Source organism: Acinonyx jubatus, chromosome A2, assembly GCF_027475565.1.
Source record: "Acinonyx jubatus isolate Ajub_Pintada_27869175 chromosome A2, VMU_Ajub_asm_v1.0, whole genome shotgun sequence".
NCBI classification, from domain to species: Eukaryota; Metazoa; Chordata; class Mammalia; order Carnivora; family Felidae; genus Acinonyx; species Acinonyx jubatus.
In genome coordinates this window covers 164,358,312-164,376,212 of record NC_069383.1, presented here as the reverse complement: position 1 = coordinate 164,376,212, position 17,901 = coordinate 164,358,312, and the positions used below count along the sequence as shown (strand labels likewise).

The 17,901-nt window shown below is 64.3% G+C and overlaps 1 protein-coding gene across 2 annotated transcripts in view; it reads right to left on the bottom strand.

The window, feature by feature from the left end:
- Positions 1-17,901, bottom strand: part of AP3D1 (adaptor related protein complex 3 subunit delta 1) — a 37,518-nt gene that overhangs the window by 6,934 nt on the left and 12,683 nt on the right. For both annotated transcript variants that reach the window (XM_027049335.2, XM_053220185.1), the window contains exons 4-24: positions 16,301-16,381; positions 14,249-14,356; positions 12,660-12,789; positions 11,647-11,786; positions 11,428-11,501; positions 10,357-10,406; positions 9,131-9,180; positions 8,763-8,811; positions 7,649-7,794; positions 7,415-7,563; positions 7,114-7,344; positions 6,444-6,675; positions 5,210-5,355; positions 4,714-4,855; positions 3,142-3,213; positions 2,366-2,441; positions 1,698-1,897; positions 1,387-1,460; positions 1,124-1,304; positions 767-832; positions 310-426 (exon numbers count right to left, since the gene is read on the bottom strand). In XM_027049335.2, coding sequence (XP_026905136.1) covers positions 310-426; positions 767-832; positions 1,124-1,304; positions 1,387-1,460; positions 1,698-1,897; positions 2,366-2,441; positions 3,142-3,213; positions 4,714-4,855; positions 5,210-5,355; positions 6,444-6,675; positions 7,114-7,344; positions 7,415-7,563; positions 7,649-7,794; positions 8,763-8,811; positions 9,131-9,180; positions 10,357-10,406; positions 11,428-11,501; positions 11,647-11,786; positions 12,660-12,789; positions 14,249-14,356; positions 16,301-16,381 — 2,514 coding nt within the window. The remainder of the gene's footprint in view (positions 1-309; positions 427-766; positions 833-1,123; positions 1,305-1,386; positions 1,461-1,697; positions 1,898-2,365; positions 2,442-3,141; positions 3,214-4,713; positions 4,856-5,209; positions 5,356-6,443; positions 6,676-7,113; positions 7,345-7,414; positions 7,564-7,648; positions 7,795-8,762; positions 8,812-9,130; positions 9,181-10,356; positions 10,407-11,427; positions 11,502-11,646; positions 11,787-12,659; positions 12,790-14,248; positions 14,357-16,300; positions 16,382-17,901) is intronic.

Here is a 17,901-nt window from a genome sequence, read left to right as displayed (position 1 = left end):
GGACAGGAAGGGAGCTCGTGGGGGCCAGGGGGTGGGGGGTGACCACGGGTGGGGATGTGGTTTCTTTTGGGGAGAGGGAATGTTCCGGAACTAGGCACTGGTGATGGTAACACAACACGGTGAACGCCCCTGAACCACAGACTGTGAAAAGGTGCGACTTCCCATAGGTGAGTTACTACCGAGTAAGACGCAAACACGAGAAGCCGCCACCAGGACCCCCATGACCCCCGTTCGCGGGATTCGGGAACGACCCTCTCCTGCACAGCCACACGGCCACCCCACGAGGGCAGCCAAGGCACGTGCCCTCACCTTCTCGGGGTCCCGCTCATTGTCTCCGTCCTCGTCCTCGTCGCCTCGCTCTTCTCTCCTGGGCTCCTCGCCCCCTCCCTCAGGGGCAGCGGTGACGGTGTTCGCTCCAGGCTCTCCCTGCAGGAAGCCGGGCAGCGGGGCTCGAGGGGGCAACTGGCACCGGGGACAGGGTGTCCTCTGCGCCCCCAGCCCCGCATCCCGGCCCGGCCTCCCTCAGCACACGGGGCATCCGGTCGGCACCGAAGCGCACGGCCGCCAGGGTGGAGAGGCGGCCAGGCCCGGCCGAGGGGCTGCAGGCGGGGCCGGGGGCCGTTCCTACAGCCACCGGCTGGGCCGGCCCCAACCTCGCTGGTCTGTGCGCCCACGCAACCTTGGGGCAGACAGCCCGGACGTGCACCCGTGTCTCCAGTGGAGGACCGGGTGGGGCCGGCACAGGCCACCGGGCTCTTACCAGGGCCGGGGCCGGGGCCGGGGCCGCGGCGGGCAGCGGGGCGGTGGACAGCCAGAAATCGAAGTCCTCGCCCTGGAACCACAGGAAGACGTGCCTTCGGTGAAGCAGCAACGCAGGCTCCAGAGGAGCACGGGCGGCGCCACCCTGACCGGACGCGGCCGCTCTGGCTCCGCGGGGACCCGCGCACGGGGAGACCGGGCGGCACCTCCCGCCCTACCGGCGCCACGGCGAGCAGCCCTGGACGGCCGCCCGCCGGCACGACCCCCGGGCCTGCCCCGCCGTGGCCACGTGGGCCGGCGCGGGGCGATGTGGCGTTCAGCGTGGGGGGCTGCAGGGTCCCTGCACCCGGCTGCCCGCGCCCACCTCCTTCTCCTCCTTCCTCTTCTCCTTCTTCTCTCGCTCTTTCTCCCTGTGCTTCTTCTCTTTCTTCCTGGGCTTTTTGATCTTCTTCTCCACGACAGGGACGTCCTCCTTTTCAGGGGACTTGGTAGTCTCGGCGTTTCTGTGTTTCTGGACGGGCAGCCTCTCGCTGTCGGCCAGGGGCCTGGGGGCAGGCGGGTGCGTCATGGCGAGCACTTGACGGGGACACAGGAAACAGGACGGCCCGGCTCCGCCCCCGTGCTTACCTGTCCAGGTCGACGTCCAGGGCCCTGTAAGGGTCGTTGGGGTCTTTGTCGTCCTCGTCGCTGGGGAGAGCGTTCTGAGGGGAGAGAGAAAGCGCATCCAGTCCGTCCGGCCCGAGCCCCCCGGGGTCTGCGAAGCCCCCCGCCCCCACGGGCACTCCGCAGGCAAGAGGTCGGGACGCCAGGGGCCCCCCGAGAACGCCAGTGACGGGAAGGCCCGCCCGAGCGTGGCCCCGGAGCGGCGGTGGTGCCCGCGGGACAGCTGCCCGCGGAGGGAACCCGCTCCCCGCCCGTCGTGGCCCCAGCGGGCCGACCTCGGGCATCTCCTCGGTGACGATGTCCACCCGCTGCGCCGGGGCGACGTCCTCGTCGCTCTCCGCGTGCAGCGAGCTGTGGCGCCGCGGCTTGCCCCTCCTGTCCTTGTCCTTCTTCTTCCCCCGCCTCCTGTCCTCCAGCCTCTGCCGGTGCTCCCTCTCCTCCCGCAGCTTCACGTACTGGTCCGACACGGGCATCCCTGCAGGCGTGTGCCCCACGGTGCTCAGCGCCGCCCTGGCCCCGAGAGCCACGTGCGGGAGGGTGGCCCCTGGGGGCTGAGCAGGGCGAGCGGCCCACGGCCCACCGTGGTCTGCGCCAGAAGGGGGCGAGGGAGCTCACAGGGGCTGCCACCGCGGCTGCCCGGGAGCAGGCAGAGGCTTTCCGAGTGCAGACGTGCGGGCGCGCGGCGGCGGGGGTGGGGGTGGCAGTGGGGGCGCGGCAGGGTCCAGGGAGAAACGAGGCAGCGCCAGCATGGAGAGGCTGGGGCCCTTGGCGTGTACCCCCCCACTCACCCTCCAATCTGGAAACTACTCCAGCCAAGGATGCAGGAGGGGGCAGGTCCGGGGCTGGTGAGGCTGGCCCTCGGCAGCATCCGGGACCCAGACTCGGGCCCCCACCCCCTCGCTCATGGGTTCCCAGGGCTCACACCGCCTGTGCCAATACTTGCCTGGCACTTTCAGGGGCACCGAGAGGTCTATCTGCACCACGGGTATATGTTCCACTCCGGGCGTGTCCTGGTACCGCTGGAGAAGCAAGCAGTGGGCGTTACCGGGCAGGACGCATGGACAGACGGAGACGCCTGAGGTGGGGCCACGGCCCAGGATGACACACGCACGCAGCCGGCGGTGTGCGGGACCCCTGCAGATGCGACGGGGCATCCTGGGGAGCACAGCCCCCTAAAGACTGGGGAACGGTCCGTCAGCACCAACAGGCACAGGGCCGAGGCACAGCTTTCTGTCTGGGTCACCTACTTCGAGTTAGAAAAGCAATGCAGCCTGAACCCCCTGCGAGCGCTAAAATCAAAGTCAGACATCACAGGCGCTGGTGAGGGTGCACGCCAGGTGTGGGCCACCTCGGCCCCTCAGAAAGTTGAGCGGAGCCACGAGGTGCCGTGGCAATCCCCAGAGGCGGGCAATGGAGCACCCATATGGAGCTGCGTCTACCAGGGGGAGCCCAGCGGGGGGAGGACACGGAGGAAGGCAGCAGGCACCACCTGGATTAAGATCTAGCACGTTCTAGTCATGTGGAATACCCCACATCCACACCTGCTCCCAGGTCTTGGTGCTCAGACCCACCTGGCAGTTGGGCCACGTGGACCTACTGTGACAACCAAACACTGGCCTGGAGCTGGGGGCCCCTGGTGTCCTCCCGAGAGCGGATGGGGGCGCTGTGGGGCTCGGGGGAGGGGAGTGTCTCTCAAGGACGACTTGGGGCCAGCCTCACCTTTTGGGGAGATGGGGAACTTTTGATGTAGAAAGGGTTGTTAGCCTGTTCCTGCTTCCGGGCTTCTCGACGCTGCAGGGACAGGATTCGAAGTGCAAGTCAGTGAATGCACGTGGAACAGACCCTCCCTTCCAGGCACGGACTGCGTCCATGTTCCAGGCCCCAGGCGGGCCCGGAATGCCCCAGTACTTTACTGGTGGCCCTTGACCAATAGGGAGACCGCAGCAGGAACAAGTGGGGGGACAGCAAGAGCTCAGAAAAGACCCCAGGATGTGGAGATGGCCTTCTGTTTCAAGGATGTGAGCTCAGAGAGGTTGGGTGAGCTGTCTGAGGTCGCTCAGTAACAAAGAGCTGAGCTGGGGGTCAGATCACACTGCCTGAAGGCTCAGCCTGCAGATGGGCAGGAGGAGAGCAGGACAGGCCACGAGGGGACCCCTTATTTCAGGATGATAAGGCATGGTGTGGTGGGGAGCTGAGGGGATGCAGCATCTCTGGACTTTCCTGAGCTGTCTGAAGGCTGCATGTTGTTATAAAACCCTCCACCGGAGGGGCGCCCGCAGGGCTCAGTGCATTGAGCATCTGACTTCGGCTCAGCTCACAATCTCACAATTCATGAGTTCGAGCCCCGTGTCAGGCTCTGTGCTGACAGCTCAGAGCCTGGGACCTGTTTCAGATTCTGTCTCTCTTTCTCTTTCTGCCCCTCCCCCACTCACGCTGTCCCAGTCTCTCTCTCCCAGCTGGATGATAAACGTTAAGAAAAAACTTTTTTTTTTTTTTAACGTTTATTTATTTTTGAGACAGAGAGAAAGAGACAGAGCGTGAATGGGGGAGGGGCAGAGAGAGAGGGAGACACAGAATCGGAAGCAGGCTCCAGGCTCTGAGCCATCAGCCCAGAGCCTGACGCGGGGCTCGAACTCACGGACCGCGAGATCGTGACCTGAGCTGAAGTCGGACGCTTAACCGACTGAGCCACCCAGGCGCCCCAAGAAAAAACATTTTTTAAAGTAAGATAAAATCTTCCAAGGGCGCGGCCTGGGTGGCTCAGTCGGTTAAGCGTCCGACTTCGGCTCAGCTCACGATATCACGGTCCGGGAGTTCAAGCCCTACGTCGGGCTCTGTGCTGACAGCTCAGAGCCTGGAGCTGCTTCAGAGTCTGTGCCTCCCTTTCTCTCTGCCCTCCCCCGCTCATGCACATGAACACATGCACTCTCTCTCTCTCTACCCCCAAGATAACCATTAAAAAAGGTTTTTTTTTTTTAATAAAAGACAATCAAACCCTCCACCCGGAAGGCACAAGTGAAACCCCCTGCATGCCAAACCAGGCCCCGTGACTCTCTCTGAGAAGCTCAGGCCTTAAGAGAAACCACTTCTCATTTGCACAAAACCCAACCCAGACCTCCCAGGATGGCTCAGTGCTCCCCTGAGGGTACTGGGACAAAGCTCAGATCGGACAGGACAGGAACGTGCTCAGCCACCTGGGGGGTCAGGGTCCAGGGTCTGCTCTGGGCGAGGCCGTCCGCCCCGGAGGCCCCAGTGGGAACAAAGCCCGGCCTCCCCGCACCCGGTGCTCACCCGGGCCAGCTCCTCCTCCTCTGCCTCCGGCTGCCGCTGCTTGGCATGGCGCTGCTCCTCGTCGTGGAAGATGGCCTTGGGCTTCTCGTCCTCAGACTCGCTGTCCGAGGGCGGCTCATTGATCCAAGCGTCCAGGTCCAGGCTGTAAGATGCAGGGAGGTCACAAGGCAGCTCCAGCCCGAGTGCCAGCTTCACACGCTCATGGGGCAGATGAGACAGGGACCCCCTGTCCTCTCGGAGACGAGGACGCAAAAGCTAGGCCGCCACTTGAGATCATGGCTGCCCAGTGAGAGTCTGTGGGCCCCTCGTGACCCTCCTTGTGTTCTGGGGACCCCGTGCCGGCTCATCATACCCGGTATCTGTAGGCAAGGGCTGCCCCGTCTACTTCCGGGGGGCGGCAGCTGGGACAGGGACACCAGTCAAGACCCCACTGTGGTTCTTTCACTGCTCTTCCTGCCATCCTGGCCCATGTCCTCTGACAGGCCACGCAGCTCACCCTTCAGGAACTGGAACCTTCTTCTGCGCCTTGGGAGCCACTGGGTTCAGCTCTCCAGCAAAGAGGGCACTCACTTCTTCTGCTACCGGCACGTCCTTGGCCTGAAGCTTCTGGATGTGCTTGACCAGCTGCAAGACGCAGGACGCCTGAGGAGACCACAGGGGAGTCACAGTTTGGTCACAGAGGACTGGCCCTGTAGGCCACTTAGCACCCTAACGCATTGCCCAGCCCAGGAGAGTGGCTGCCTCTCGTCTGACCCTACTGAGAACATGTAGAAGGCACTGAGAGCAGCACAAGAGTGGGCTCAGTTAAGTGTCCAGTTTCAGCTCAGGCCCTGATCTCAAGGCTGGTGAGTTCAAGCCCCACATCGGGCTATCTGCTGTCAACATAGAGCCTGCTTGACATCCTCTGTCCCCTCTCTCTCTGCGCCCCTCTGCTGTGCGCATGCGCTCTCTCAAAACAAATAAACGTTAAAAAAATATACACGTGTGTACGTATATACCGAAGGCACCGAGAGAAGCCACGGGCCACAAAGAAGCACCCGGGGAGGAAGATAAAGGCCCTGGCCGCCGTGTCAGTCTGCAGGAGACAAAGACTGAAACGGGCCCCCAAACAAGACGGAGTCACAAGCAGAGACAGCACTGTCCTCCGAGACCCAGACAACCCAAAACAGCAACTTCCAGGAGGCACCAGGCGCCGCCGTGCTGCCTGTCCTCTGCGGACTCCGACCTGGGACTCGGCTCGAGTGCAGCTCCCAGCCTGACGCAGGGCTCGAGGCCGGGGCACTGAACGCTTCTGTGAGGTCTGGATAACTGAGAGCCCTCCGCTGCCCCCGGGGCACCAGAAACGGCCACCCCGAGCTCCCTCCCACCCGCCTGCTGTATGCAGCACGTGCCAGACCGGTCTCCCCGCAGCAAGCAGCCCGGTCCCCGGCCACCCGCCACCCCACCCAGGAACCTGCTGCCAACCGGCTTGATTCCGATACTTCCCTTGCAGGCCGGCACCTCCCACTCGTTCTTTCTCTCACGACCTGCCCCCTTCTCGCTGCACTCCACCCGCGGAGGACCAACCGGGGCCTCCCCCGCCACGGGGGCCCAGAACCCGCCCACATCCCCAGGGCCGGGAGGGAGCCCCGGAAAGCAGATTTCTCCAAGATGCCCTCTGGGAAAGGCGAAGCCGGCCACAAACGAGAGACACAGGCTCTTCCGGAGGCAGACCCCCGAGAAACGCTCACCCGCTCCTGGACCTCCAGGTCCGCGCTCTGCACAAACTGGGGCAGCCGCTCCACCATGAGCTGGGTGACGTCCTGGGCCGCCTCCGGCTCCGCCGCCTGCTCCTTCTGCTGCAGGATGGACGCGTAGAGCTTGACCACGTTCTGCACGTACACGGCCTGGATGTGGCCGGGTAGGGTAGTGACTTTAGGCCGCAGCATGGCCTCGAGGGTCTGCTGGGGCTCCTGCAGGTGCCTGCGGACAAGAAGGGCCTGATGAGCAGGCTGCCCCGCCACAGGGGTCACGTGGGCGCTCCCCCATCCCCAGGCACCAGGGCAGATGGACAGGACTCTAGGGAAGAACCCACAGCAACGACGGGACGACGACGGAGTAGCAGCACAAAAAAAAAAAAACCAAAAAAACGAAAAGAAAACAAAACCAGCTCGACAGCATCGCTGTAGCAACAGAACATCCGCGGCTGCGACGGGCAGGGAGGAGAGGACACTGGAGAGAAACCCCGTCACCCCGGGCCACGCCGTGACCGGCTCCTCGCTGGGGCTCGTGGTCGGAAATGTGCACTTAAAGCCGCGCTGTCCCCAGAGACAGCGGCCCAGGAAGGGGGCCCTGGGGCAGCCGCCAGGGAACCGGGGATGCGGGTCGACCGGCACGCCTCTCCCCGGGGAGCACACTCACTCGGAGAACTCCCCGCAGATCCAGGCGGCCGCGTAGAGCACCTCGCAGATGCCGTTGCGCTGGGTGCTGCTGGCCACCAGGTGGGCGCTGTCGAGCAGCGCGGACATCTGCGACACGGCGAACTTGCGGATGGCCTTCACGCGGATGGCCACGTCCAGCATCTGCGCGGCGATGAGGTGACCGTGGCGGGTGCCTTCCAGCCGAGTCAGCTCCACCAGGACGCTGATGTACCTGCGGGAGGGAGCCCTTGAGGAGCGCGCCCCGCGCCGGCGCCCGCCCCCCAGGGCTGTGGGGCACGGACCACTGGAAGTTGGTGATGTGCTGGTAGTTGCACTGGCTGCAGATGTCGATGATCTTGGTGAGCAGCTCGTCGCGGTAGGTCGTGCCCTCGGCCTTGTCCACGTGGCTCATCAGCTTTTTGACGATCTCCACCAGGTTCTTCTTGGACACCTGGGGGGAGGGGAGGAGCCGGTGAGGGAGGAGCCCAGGGACGGGTGTGGGGAGCGGGGAGCACAGACCGGGGCGGGGCACACACCATTCCGTACAGGAGGTCGAGGGCCCGCAGGCGGATGGACTCGTCCTTGTCGTCCAGACACTGCAGGACGAGGTCCTTGTGGGCCTGCACGGACTTGGGGTGCGTCCTGAGGATCTTGGACATGGCCAGCAGGCCCAGGTATTTCACTGCGGAGACGGCGAGACACCGTTAGCACGGACGCGCCTTCACAGCCCTCGGGGCCTGTGAGGAGCCAGCGACGACGTGGACGCCGCCGGGACGGGCCGCACGCTGGCCCCCGGGTGTCCTCAACAGTGGGCGCCCCAGGCCAGGTGACCTCCCGCATGCGGGGCGCCAATGTCTCCCCCTGAGCAACCCACACGTGGGGTCGCCGAAGCAGGGCACTGAAGCGCGGGCCTCCACGGGCCAGGTCCCAACAGAGCCTGCTTCTGTAAAAGCCTCGCGTGAGCACGTGGCCCGTGGTCACGACGGTGGGGGCGACGGGGCCCTGTCTGGCTCTTCGCGGGACAGGTCCGGCAGCCCCTGCTGCCAACAGATCTGGACTGAAAACGTGGAGCCAGTGCTCCCGGGCCCTCAGGAGCCCCTGGCGCTCCGGTCCGGGCTCCGGGGCGCGTGACAGGCCAGAAGCCCTGATGGAGCATGTCTACAGAACACGCAGGCGCACGAGCAAGGCCAACAGGGGAGCCGGCCCCCCTGGACGGTCCCGGGGAGGCCTCAGGCAGGAGATATCAGTGCGGCTCCGGGCCTCATCCTGCAGCTCTCCTCTGACCCCCCGACTGCGTCTCCCCAGCAGCCCCCTCAGCTCCACGCTGGGACTGGGGCTCGGGGACCTCGCCTGGGTCGCACCCCCCCAGGGGCGTGGGCACACGACCCGCAGTCTCAAACTCCACCGGCTGAACGCGGGAGGGGCCGTCACCACTGAGCCACACACTGAGACGGCGGCGCACGAGGGCAGCGGGCAGGGGCTGCGGCCAAGCGGGAGAAAAGACTGGCTTCTTTAAAACGCTGCCGAAGCCCGCGGCACCCCGCGCACACTGGGGGGGCACAGCGGAAGACTCCCAGCGCCTGTGCTCGTGCGGGATCGAGAGCCCCAGCGCCACACAGGCTCCGGGTGCAGGTACAGAGAGGAACTCACAGTTCTGGTCGGAGTCTTCTATCAATATCCTCAATTTCTGGACACAGAGCTGCAGAGGGGAAGGAGACAGTGGTCACGCCTCTGAGACAACGGTGAATCCCATGATCCCAGGCCTGCCTCGCGCCCTGGTCCCGCTCACAGGTCCTGGGACCAGGAGGGGCAGGGGGACACCCGGCTCCACTCCACGCGGCAGGAGGGCAGCCTGTGGGCTCCAACACGGACATAGTTTGGGGACCGCCCACGTACACACTCCAGGGGCACAAACGTGTGTTCCCCTTGCTCCCTTGTCAACTCCATAGACGCGTGTTGCACAGGGCCTGGCGCAGGGCACGACGCGTCGGGATAGTCAGGGGGGTGGGGGGGCGTACCTGGATGCTGGCGCTGTGGTTCGGCATGCCAGAGGACAGGGAGATGAGCACTGAAACAGAAAACCTCGTCTCAGGGACTCGCCGGTCCTCGCCCCACGTCCTCTGGGGGCGTCGGTCGGGGCACCACATAGCACGGGCACGCCTGGCACTCTCCCAGGACAGGCCGGCTTATGAGACCGCGTTTGGAACACCTGACTCCGGGGCTCCCGCCGCCCTCGCCGGCAGGGGGCTCGTGTCCCGGAGCTGTCTGTGCAGACAGGAGTTTTGGGCCGAGGACCTGCTCCCCTCCTGGGGTCTGGGGTCTCCGCCCGAGCCCGGCAGAGGCGCCTGCTGACCGACCCCCGGTGAGAACCTGGGCGCTGGGTCTCTGTGGCCAAGAACACAGAGAGCCCCGAGGCAGGCACCCCCGTCCAGGGCAATTTCCAGAGCCTGCTCCACCCCCACCTGAGACCCACGACCCTGCAGCTGCCAGGCCCTCCCCGATCTCCTGCCCGTCACCAAGGATAGCTCTGGGCCTGCCACCCCTCGGTTTCCATCGACCCCTCCAGACACAGAGAAACCTCTCTCCACGTTCTGCGTTGGCTGCCTCTGGGTGCCAGCCTGTCCCAATGCCCACCCGCCCGCCCTCCCTTTCTACTAGTGTCACTGAGCCTCTGAACACCCATGGCCCACGCAGTTCCAATCACAAAGTGTGGACCCTGGGCCAGCCTCCTGTGAATGAATTTCAGGCTGTCCCCGGGGCTGTGAGGAGACACCAGAAGGCTGCCTTCCCAAAAGCTTTGGCCAGATAATCAGGCAGAGAGCAGGTGAACCCATGGGCCACTACATCCAGGAACAAGTGACCCAGACGGCAAACTAGGACACGGCCAGCCGGCCTGGGGGCGACTCTGGCTCGGCCAAACACAGCAGGTGGAGGGACAGACGCACCCCCCGGCGCGCTGTGTGGCCCGCAGCCGGACTCAAGCCAGGGAAGCGCCTTCCGATCCCGCCCTGTGAAACCTTCCCGTGGTAGGTTCTGTGCTCGAGAGTTCACGGGGGACGGCACGGGGCCGGAGCCTTGCTCTAGAATACTCAGGAAGGAGAGTCTTGCTGGCAGGGGAGGCGCATGGCCGAGGGCGGCAGGACGCGGCACTGGAGGCCGGAGGCGGGCAGGGGCCCTGGGCGCATGTGTCCCACGGCCGGTTGTGGCCCCCGGGGGTCCCGATGGGGGAGGGCGGGCCCCTCACCTGCGATGACGGTGTTCACGCACTCGTACAGAAGGGACATGGCGGACGTGCTGGCGGAGGAAGAGCAGAGGGTGAGGACTGGGAGGCCCGAGGCGGAGGCAGGCCTGGTGGCCGCGCACGCTCCCGTCGCCTGGGTCCGCGGCAGTCCCCGGGGGACACTAGCCTCCCTTTCTAACCGCCGGCGGTGACCTCTGATGTCCCCAGAACCCGTTTTGTGATGTCCGTGAGGGAATGCCACCTGCCCTAAATGTCTCTCCGGACCTGGGACGGCCCCCTGCCCCGCCTCAGGGGCCCCCACACAGGTGGGCACAGCACAGACGTCCGTGGCCCCAGTGCTTCCCCTGGGGGCGTCCAGTACGGCCCAGGGTGACACCCACGGGCAGGCACCAGGTGCGTCTACTCCACTCTGACATCCTCCGAGGTGACGCTCTTGATCCCGAGTCACCTAAACCTGACAGCGTGGCCGCCACCTGTCCCAGAGAACGGGGGCCATCAGCCCGTCCACACCATCGTCACGAGACTCATGGCTTCCTGTTAATCCCCTCTGAAGACCACAGAGCCGCACCACATGCACAGATGCCTGTTGTTTAAAACCGAAGACGCTCTGAGCCCAAGGCCTCACGCAGGGCACGTGGCGCTAGGTCTGATGCGGCCATGAAACCCCCGTTCCTCCCGCCGCCCATCCTCCCAGGTCCCCTGGAGAGCAGATCTCTGGTGCCATCTGCCACTCAGCGTCCGTGATTCAAGCGCAGGCACCCCGAGTGGAGTGGGAGCTCTTGCAACATTCCGGAACTGGCCAGAGACCCAGCCAGACGGCCAGGGCCTACTGGTGAGCTAGGGGTCTTCCCTCCTTTTGTTTTCACTGGTGCTGTTTCCAAAACGGACTCACAGCCCCCAGTGTCCCGGGGGGGCCGGCACAAGCCTCGGTGGCACAGCTCACGGTCCGGAGCCAAGTCCCATGGCGTGTGTTTGCTTCTTGCCACCAAGACTCTCCCCGGGTCCCCCCGAGGGCCCAGAGGGGGCACGGGGCTGCGTGCGGCAGACGAGGTCACGTGGGGGTCGAGGACTCACCTGTGGATCAGGTTGGTGAGAGGCTCGATTAGCTTCTTGCCCAACCTTGGCTCCAAGGGGGTCAGAGCACCAAACTAGGGACGACAGAAGCCGGGGGTCACTCGTGGCAGGAACAGAACCGTGCGGACTCCGACCCGCGCCCACACGCCCAGGGGACTCCTAGGACAGGCCGGGGCCGTTTTGCGTGGCGAGGAAGGGAAGGTCAGGAGGGATACTTGCCAGTTTGATAATCTTGATGAGGACCCAGTTGTTGGTTGAGGAGGTCATCAGCTTGAAGAACAGGGGGGCAAGGGAAAGGTAGTTTTTGGGGTTACGCCTGGCCAGTTCACAGATGACGTTGACTGCGGCCGACTGGACCCCTGTGAAACAAGGGGGTGTCCCATCAGCAAGGGAGTCCCTCTGCAGCAGTTAAGAGTCTCAACAACACGGGGAAGTGCAGCCTTCTCGAGGAGGGCTGTCCTCCTCAGGCTGGTCCCCCCAAGCGCAGGGAGCCCTGCTCTGTGCCTGGCACACTGCCCATCACCTGTGGGCCGGGCTGAAGTACCAGTCACGTCAGGGTTAGGCTCCCAGCGGCCAAGGCCAAGGCAACAGACGCGGCCCGTCGCCTGAGTCTGTGGGCTGCTCCCCTGCAGGTCCCAAGGAGCTCCGGGCTCAGGACACCCACCACGCCTGCCGCCTCGCTCCTACTTTCCTACCAAAACTTTCCACGGCCTGTGATTCTCCTGAAGACAAGGCAGGCTCTCCCGAGAGACAAGCTGGGACCTGCCTTATGTCACAGAAGCCACCCGACACTGCTCTCAACGAGGGAAGGATTTATAGAGGACAAGTAGGCACGAGCCCCGTGGTGGGGACCGGGGCCAAGACACCGGCATCAAGTCATGAGCGCTAAGGTGTGAACAGACGCGGGCGCTCCCCCGTGTGGGGACGGCGGGGGTCTACGGAGAGGCTGGAAAAAGGGCAGCCCAGCGGCAAGGGGACACCCAGCACCCAGAGCTCGGCGCCTAAACCCCACACCAACAAATGGGGCCGGGCTCCTTGGAGAAATGGCGGGTTCCAGGCCAGAGCGTGGGAAGCAGGTGCCAGAAGGGAAGGAGGCGCTGTCTGGAGAGATCCCAGGACGCGAGACCGGGCCCGGCGCCCCTTCAACGCTCTCCTTGCAGCACCCTGCACCAGGGGCTCACAGATGCCACGGAGCCCCGCGCCCCCAGCCACCCCCTCGCCGATCGACAAACCGGGATCGGGGTCCTCCAGCTTCTCCTTCAGGCGGGGGAACGCGGGGCGTAGGGACTCGGGGTACTTCAGGAACACCTTGTACATGATCAGGACAGCCTTCTTCCGAATGTACGGCTTGGTGTGCGACATCTGCAGGGACAGAGGTCGGGTCAGCCTCCCCGCCGCACCGCTACTCTCCCGGCGCCGGCCCTGCTCACCTCCCCCGCTGCCCCTGTCGCCCTCCCCGCACCCACCCAGCTCACCTGTCCTGCTCACCTGTCCTGCATCTGCCCGAGTCTCCCCTCCATCACCCGAAGGAAAGCCCTCTCTCCAGCTCATCTGGTTTCTGGCCTCCAAGCCAGGCCTGCTCACCTGCTCTCCACTGCCCCCAGCCCAGGGGTCACATGATAGTGTCGTGGACAGAACTGAAACCTGCTTCCCTGTGCCTGTGACCCCAGGTCTGCCCTCCGGAGGCGGAGACCCTTGTCACACACTGGCTGGAACCCGATGAGGGACAGACAGAGGGACGGGGCCCTGAACTGGAAAGCAAGCCTCTGCCTCACGAGCCTCTGGCTGCCGAGGCCCGTTCCCACAGCAGGGTGCCAGGGCCCCCTCCACACGTGACCGTCTCGGACTCTTGTCCTTTCGGGACTCTGCTCTGGCCAGAAAGGCCTCCTGCCTCCGACGCGCGTGGGCCCTGGGGACCTTGCCCCGAGAGAGCTCCCAGCCCCACGACCCAGCGCCGTCTGGGCCGGAAGGGCAGAACTCTTGCTCCGGCTCTCGAGAGCCACCAGGGACACGATGTGAACGAGTGGGCGGGGCCGAGTGTGGGCAAAGTCAGTTACGACCGGGCCAGCTGCATGGGGCAGGGCCGAGGCGCACCGGCCCCCGTTCTAGAAGCTGCTGGCACTCACAGTCTGAGACCACAGGCTGAGACTGATCCATCCACACGGCAAACAGGCTGACCCGGACGGATGGACCTGTCCAGGGGGAACGCAGCCGCCCTTCTGCTCTGCCCAGATAAAACCGGATGGGAAAAGGCCTCCCAGTTAGCTGAAGATTCAGGTGTACGGCTGGTGCCCCTGAGGACCACGATTTCTAAGAGGACATCTGCGTTTTAGAAAGATGCTCCGACAGCCTAGAGAGGAGCCCTGGGTGGGGTCCTGGCCCTTCAGGTGGACCGAACCACTGGAAGTCAAGTTGTGGCCAGAGGAGAACACGGCATCAGGGGTGGAGCCGGAAGAACCACGCCAGCCACGTGCAGGGCCTGCTGCCACAACCGCCACGGCCACCACCGGGCAGGGAGGCGGTAAGTGGCAGGGACGCGCCGGAGGACGTGGGCGCTCGCCCCAGGCCCCGGGCAGGGCCAGTGAAAGAAGGTGACGAAGGGATGTGAGGGTGGAGACAGCCGGAGCCCGGGGCCCCACCGGTGAGGGGGTGGGGGACACGGCAACCCGGTTCCCCGTCTCTTCCGGGGGAACCCGGCCCACTCCCACGTGCCCGAGTGTCCCTGGTGTGACGGTTAACCTCCATTTTCCAGGCACCTGGACGGACCAAGTCACGTCACGGGGCAAAGGCCAAGGGGGGTCGGGTACTCTCGCAAACTCACCAGTGTCATGATGTCGTTGGCCAAGTCTCTGGCAAGATCTGGGGTAACAAAACAGGACAGGCCAGTCAGTGCAACGCCAGTGTCGTACTGGCTGGGGCTGCTCAGGTCCTGGAAAGGGAAGGAGGAGGGTCAGCGGGCAGGTGCCACCCGGGCATCACGGGCTCCCGGCCCACAGTCTGGGGCTGTGCCTGTCTGAGGAGTAGCGACCAGCAGCCCATTCTGGGACTGTCCCCAAAGAGCTGGGACGGTGGGAGAGCCGTCCCCGCCCCGCTGGGCACAGAGGCCCACGGCGGGCACCGCCCTCCGCACAGACACAGCCCAGCATCCCAGGGCCGTGACCACAGGCGGGGCCGAGCCTGTACCAGTGCCCGGCTCGCGAGCTGCCCGCCTGTTTGTGATCCCTGACGTGAGGGGAAGGCACGTCCGGCCGGCCCTAACCGCCCCTAACCGCCCCCCAGGCCTGCGGCGGGGGTCCCCAGAGCAGAACCAGGGGCCACTCCTCCGGCCCCGCCCAAAGGCACGGCACCTACGGCCCAAGGCTCGTGTTTCGGGCCGGCAGCTGCCAGAGGCCTCTGGTTACACAACGCAGAAGGGCCCGGCCTCCACGCCAGGGAAGCATCGTCTGTGCCAGAAACCTGCCCTGGGGATGCTTTCCTAAGGAACCCCCCAAGCCCCATCTATACGTGGTAAAAACAGACTGAGAGGCATTTTAGGAGTTGACCTTCCAGACTGTGGGGACAACCTGAAGAGGCCAACCTCGGAAACCCACTCCAGCCCAGGCTGACAGGACGGAACCAAGGGGGAGCCCAGGCCCTGGACGGCCAGGCTCCTACTTCAGCGAGACTTACGCGGGGCTTTTCAGAGATAGAAGTTTCTGGGGAGGATGCCTGCGTCACCATTAAGTGGGAGGAGCCCCAGCCGAGAGGACGGGGGTGGGGTCGGTCTGCGGAAGCCGTGTTTCAGAAGTCACGGGTTTATTTAAATGACACACGTGGGGGCTCAGTGGGTTCAATGTCCAACTCTTCATTTCGGCCCAGGTTGTGATCTCATGCGTTTGTGAGATCGGGCCCCATGTCGGGCTCTGTGCTGACAGCAGAGACCTAAGCGACCCGCCTCTAGCACATGTCCACGCAGAGATGTCTGAACGGAGGTACTTACAAAGGGGTGGGTGGGGGCACGGCTGCGCCCTGGCACTGGGCCAGAGACTGTTCTCGCCGGGCGGGCGGGCTGGCGCCTGGGGGTCCAAGCAGCCGGAGCCCACCCCCCCCCCCCCCCCCCCCCGGTAGGCTCCCCCAGTGGCCGCTCCCGGCCGGGCTTGCCCCTCGAGGCCCCATGGCGTCCGCTTCCGCCATACAACCTGACCACCACTACCTCCTCACGACCACGGGCTCGCGTGCTCAGACCAGTGGCCTGGCCCACGCCAAGCACCCACACATACCCCGGCCAGGAGCCCGGCCCGGGTCACCGGGTGCCCCCGCAACTCACGGGGTCCGGCCCGCAAACCCCACCGCCGGTGAGCTCTGCCTCTGCCTGACACCCCCTCACTACTGCACAAAAGATGCTCGAAGCTCTGCAGCCGAGGAAGACATTTACCACTCGGTGATCTTCGAGACTAAGACACAAAGACTTACACACGACTGAGATGTGTACGCAGCGTGACTAAAAGGGCCCGTGAGCAGGGAGGCCCCCGCGGGAAGGGCGTGCAGCCCCGAGGAGCAATCCCAGAGGGACAGGGGCCTGAGACAGCCCTCCAACTCCCAGAGGCCCCCCCACCCCCCCGCCGGGGCAGGGAAGGAGGATGTCTGGCAACCTCCAGCCTCGCCACTGCCCGAGGGCAGGGAGACGGCCCGCCACACCACTCCTGGGCGTCTCCTGCCAATGCCGTGGCCACATTCACGAGCCACGGGCTTGAGAAGGGGGTCACGACGGCGAGAGCTTATGGGCCTCACTGCTTTCGACTCGCCGCTCGTTCAGAGCAGAAAAGCCAGCGTGGAGGATACTACGGGGACAGGGTGACTCGAGGGCACTCGGTGAGGGCCAAGGACGGCCTACCTTGCGGATCTGGTTCGTCGTCAGCATGATGACATCGGTCCCCTCGTGAAAGCACTGGGAAGCAGCGAGGTAGCCGATCCGCTGTGAGTCAGACACAGGGCGTCACACACGAGGCAGGGGCCAGGCGCCCTGGGCAGAAGCCCCCAGGCCGCCCCCCGTGCTCTGTGCCAAGCAGCCCCCTGGTCAGGCAGTGACAGCCTGCAGCTGGCCGCGGGAACACTGGTGGGCGGGTGCCAGAAAGTCATTCTAGGAGGAGAAGGGAGGAGGAGGAGGAGGAGGAGGAGGAGGAGGAGGAGGAGGAGGAGGAAACTGCTCCCGAGTTCCAGACCCGGCCTTTGAAACGCAAGTTCTCATAAGGTCCTCTCCCCAGCATGTGTCCTGACAGCCTCCTGGGCAGCCAGGAGCTCCCTTTACGATCGAATCCGTAAGTCATCACAAGCACTGGGCTTTCTTAGCACTCGGGTCCCTCTGCCAGGCTGACGCAGACACCTATGTCACACTGGCACACGGACGAGATGCTCTTGTACACGTGCAGAGCGCCTCCCGATTTTGGCAACACAACATTTTGTTTCTTCACCGAGAGTAACCCGTGAGCAGGATGACGGTGTCCTTCAGAGGGAGCGCGGGGCTGACCCAGGCAGTGACCCTTAGGCGGGCGCGAGGCCCAGGGGACCTGGAAATGGTCTCAGCTGCCCGGCTGGTGAGACCCCAGGAAAAACTACGGAACGCCGTCAACTGGGCCACACAGACGGCTGATCGTTTTTCAGAATATTTACGAGTTATGATATCGAGTGAGGAGGCAGTGCTCCAGATCCCTCACAAGCCGGACCCTTGTGAGGTGAAGGAAAACACTCAGAAAGGACCACGAGGCCCTGGGGTCAGGTGACAAGTGGTGGCCTCTGTGCAAGACTGTCAGTGCTTTCTCGTTTTTTGGACAGTTACGCATTTATCTTTACTGGCGTTAAAAAATATAGGGCACCAGGGTGGCTGAGTCAGTTGAGCATCTGAGGTCATGATCTCACGGTCATGGGTTTGAGCCCCGCATCTGGCTGGCTGCTGTCAGCTCAGAGCCTGCTTCAGATCCACTGCCCCCCTGCCCCCGTCCCTCCCCCGTGTACACGCTTTCTCTCAAAAATAAACACTGAAGGGGCGCCTGGGTGGCGCAGTCGGTTAAGCGTCCGACTTCAGCCAGGTCATGATCTCGCGGTCCGTGAGTTCGAGCCCCGCGTCGGGCTCTGGGCTGATGGCTCAGAGCCTGGAGCCTGTTTCCGATTCTGTGTCTCCCTCTCTCTCTGCCCCTCCCCCGTTCATGCTCTGTCTCTCTCTGTCCCAAAAATAAATAAACGTTGAAAAAAAAAGTAAATAAATAAACACTAAAAATAAGATACACAGACATAATCCCACGGACCCATCATTTCACTGACGTTCCTCTAAGTTGAAAAAGGAAATCACACAAATGGCGTTAACAAATAACGTGACAAACGTGAGCTGGTGATGTTTGAGGCGTGGAGGTGTGATTGGAACAGGCCGCTCGTGTCCCACACTCTGTTTCTGCGTGGCGTGGCCCCCGGCCACGGACACCCTCACCCTCCGCCACCACG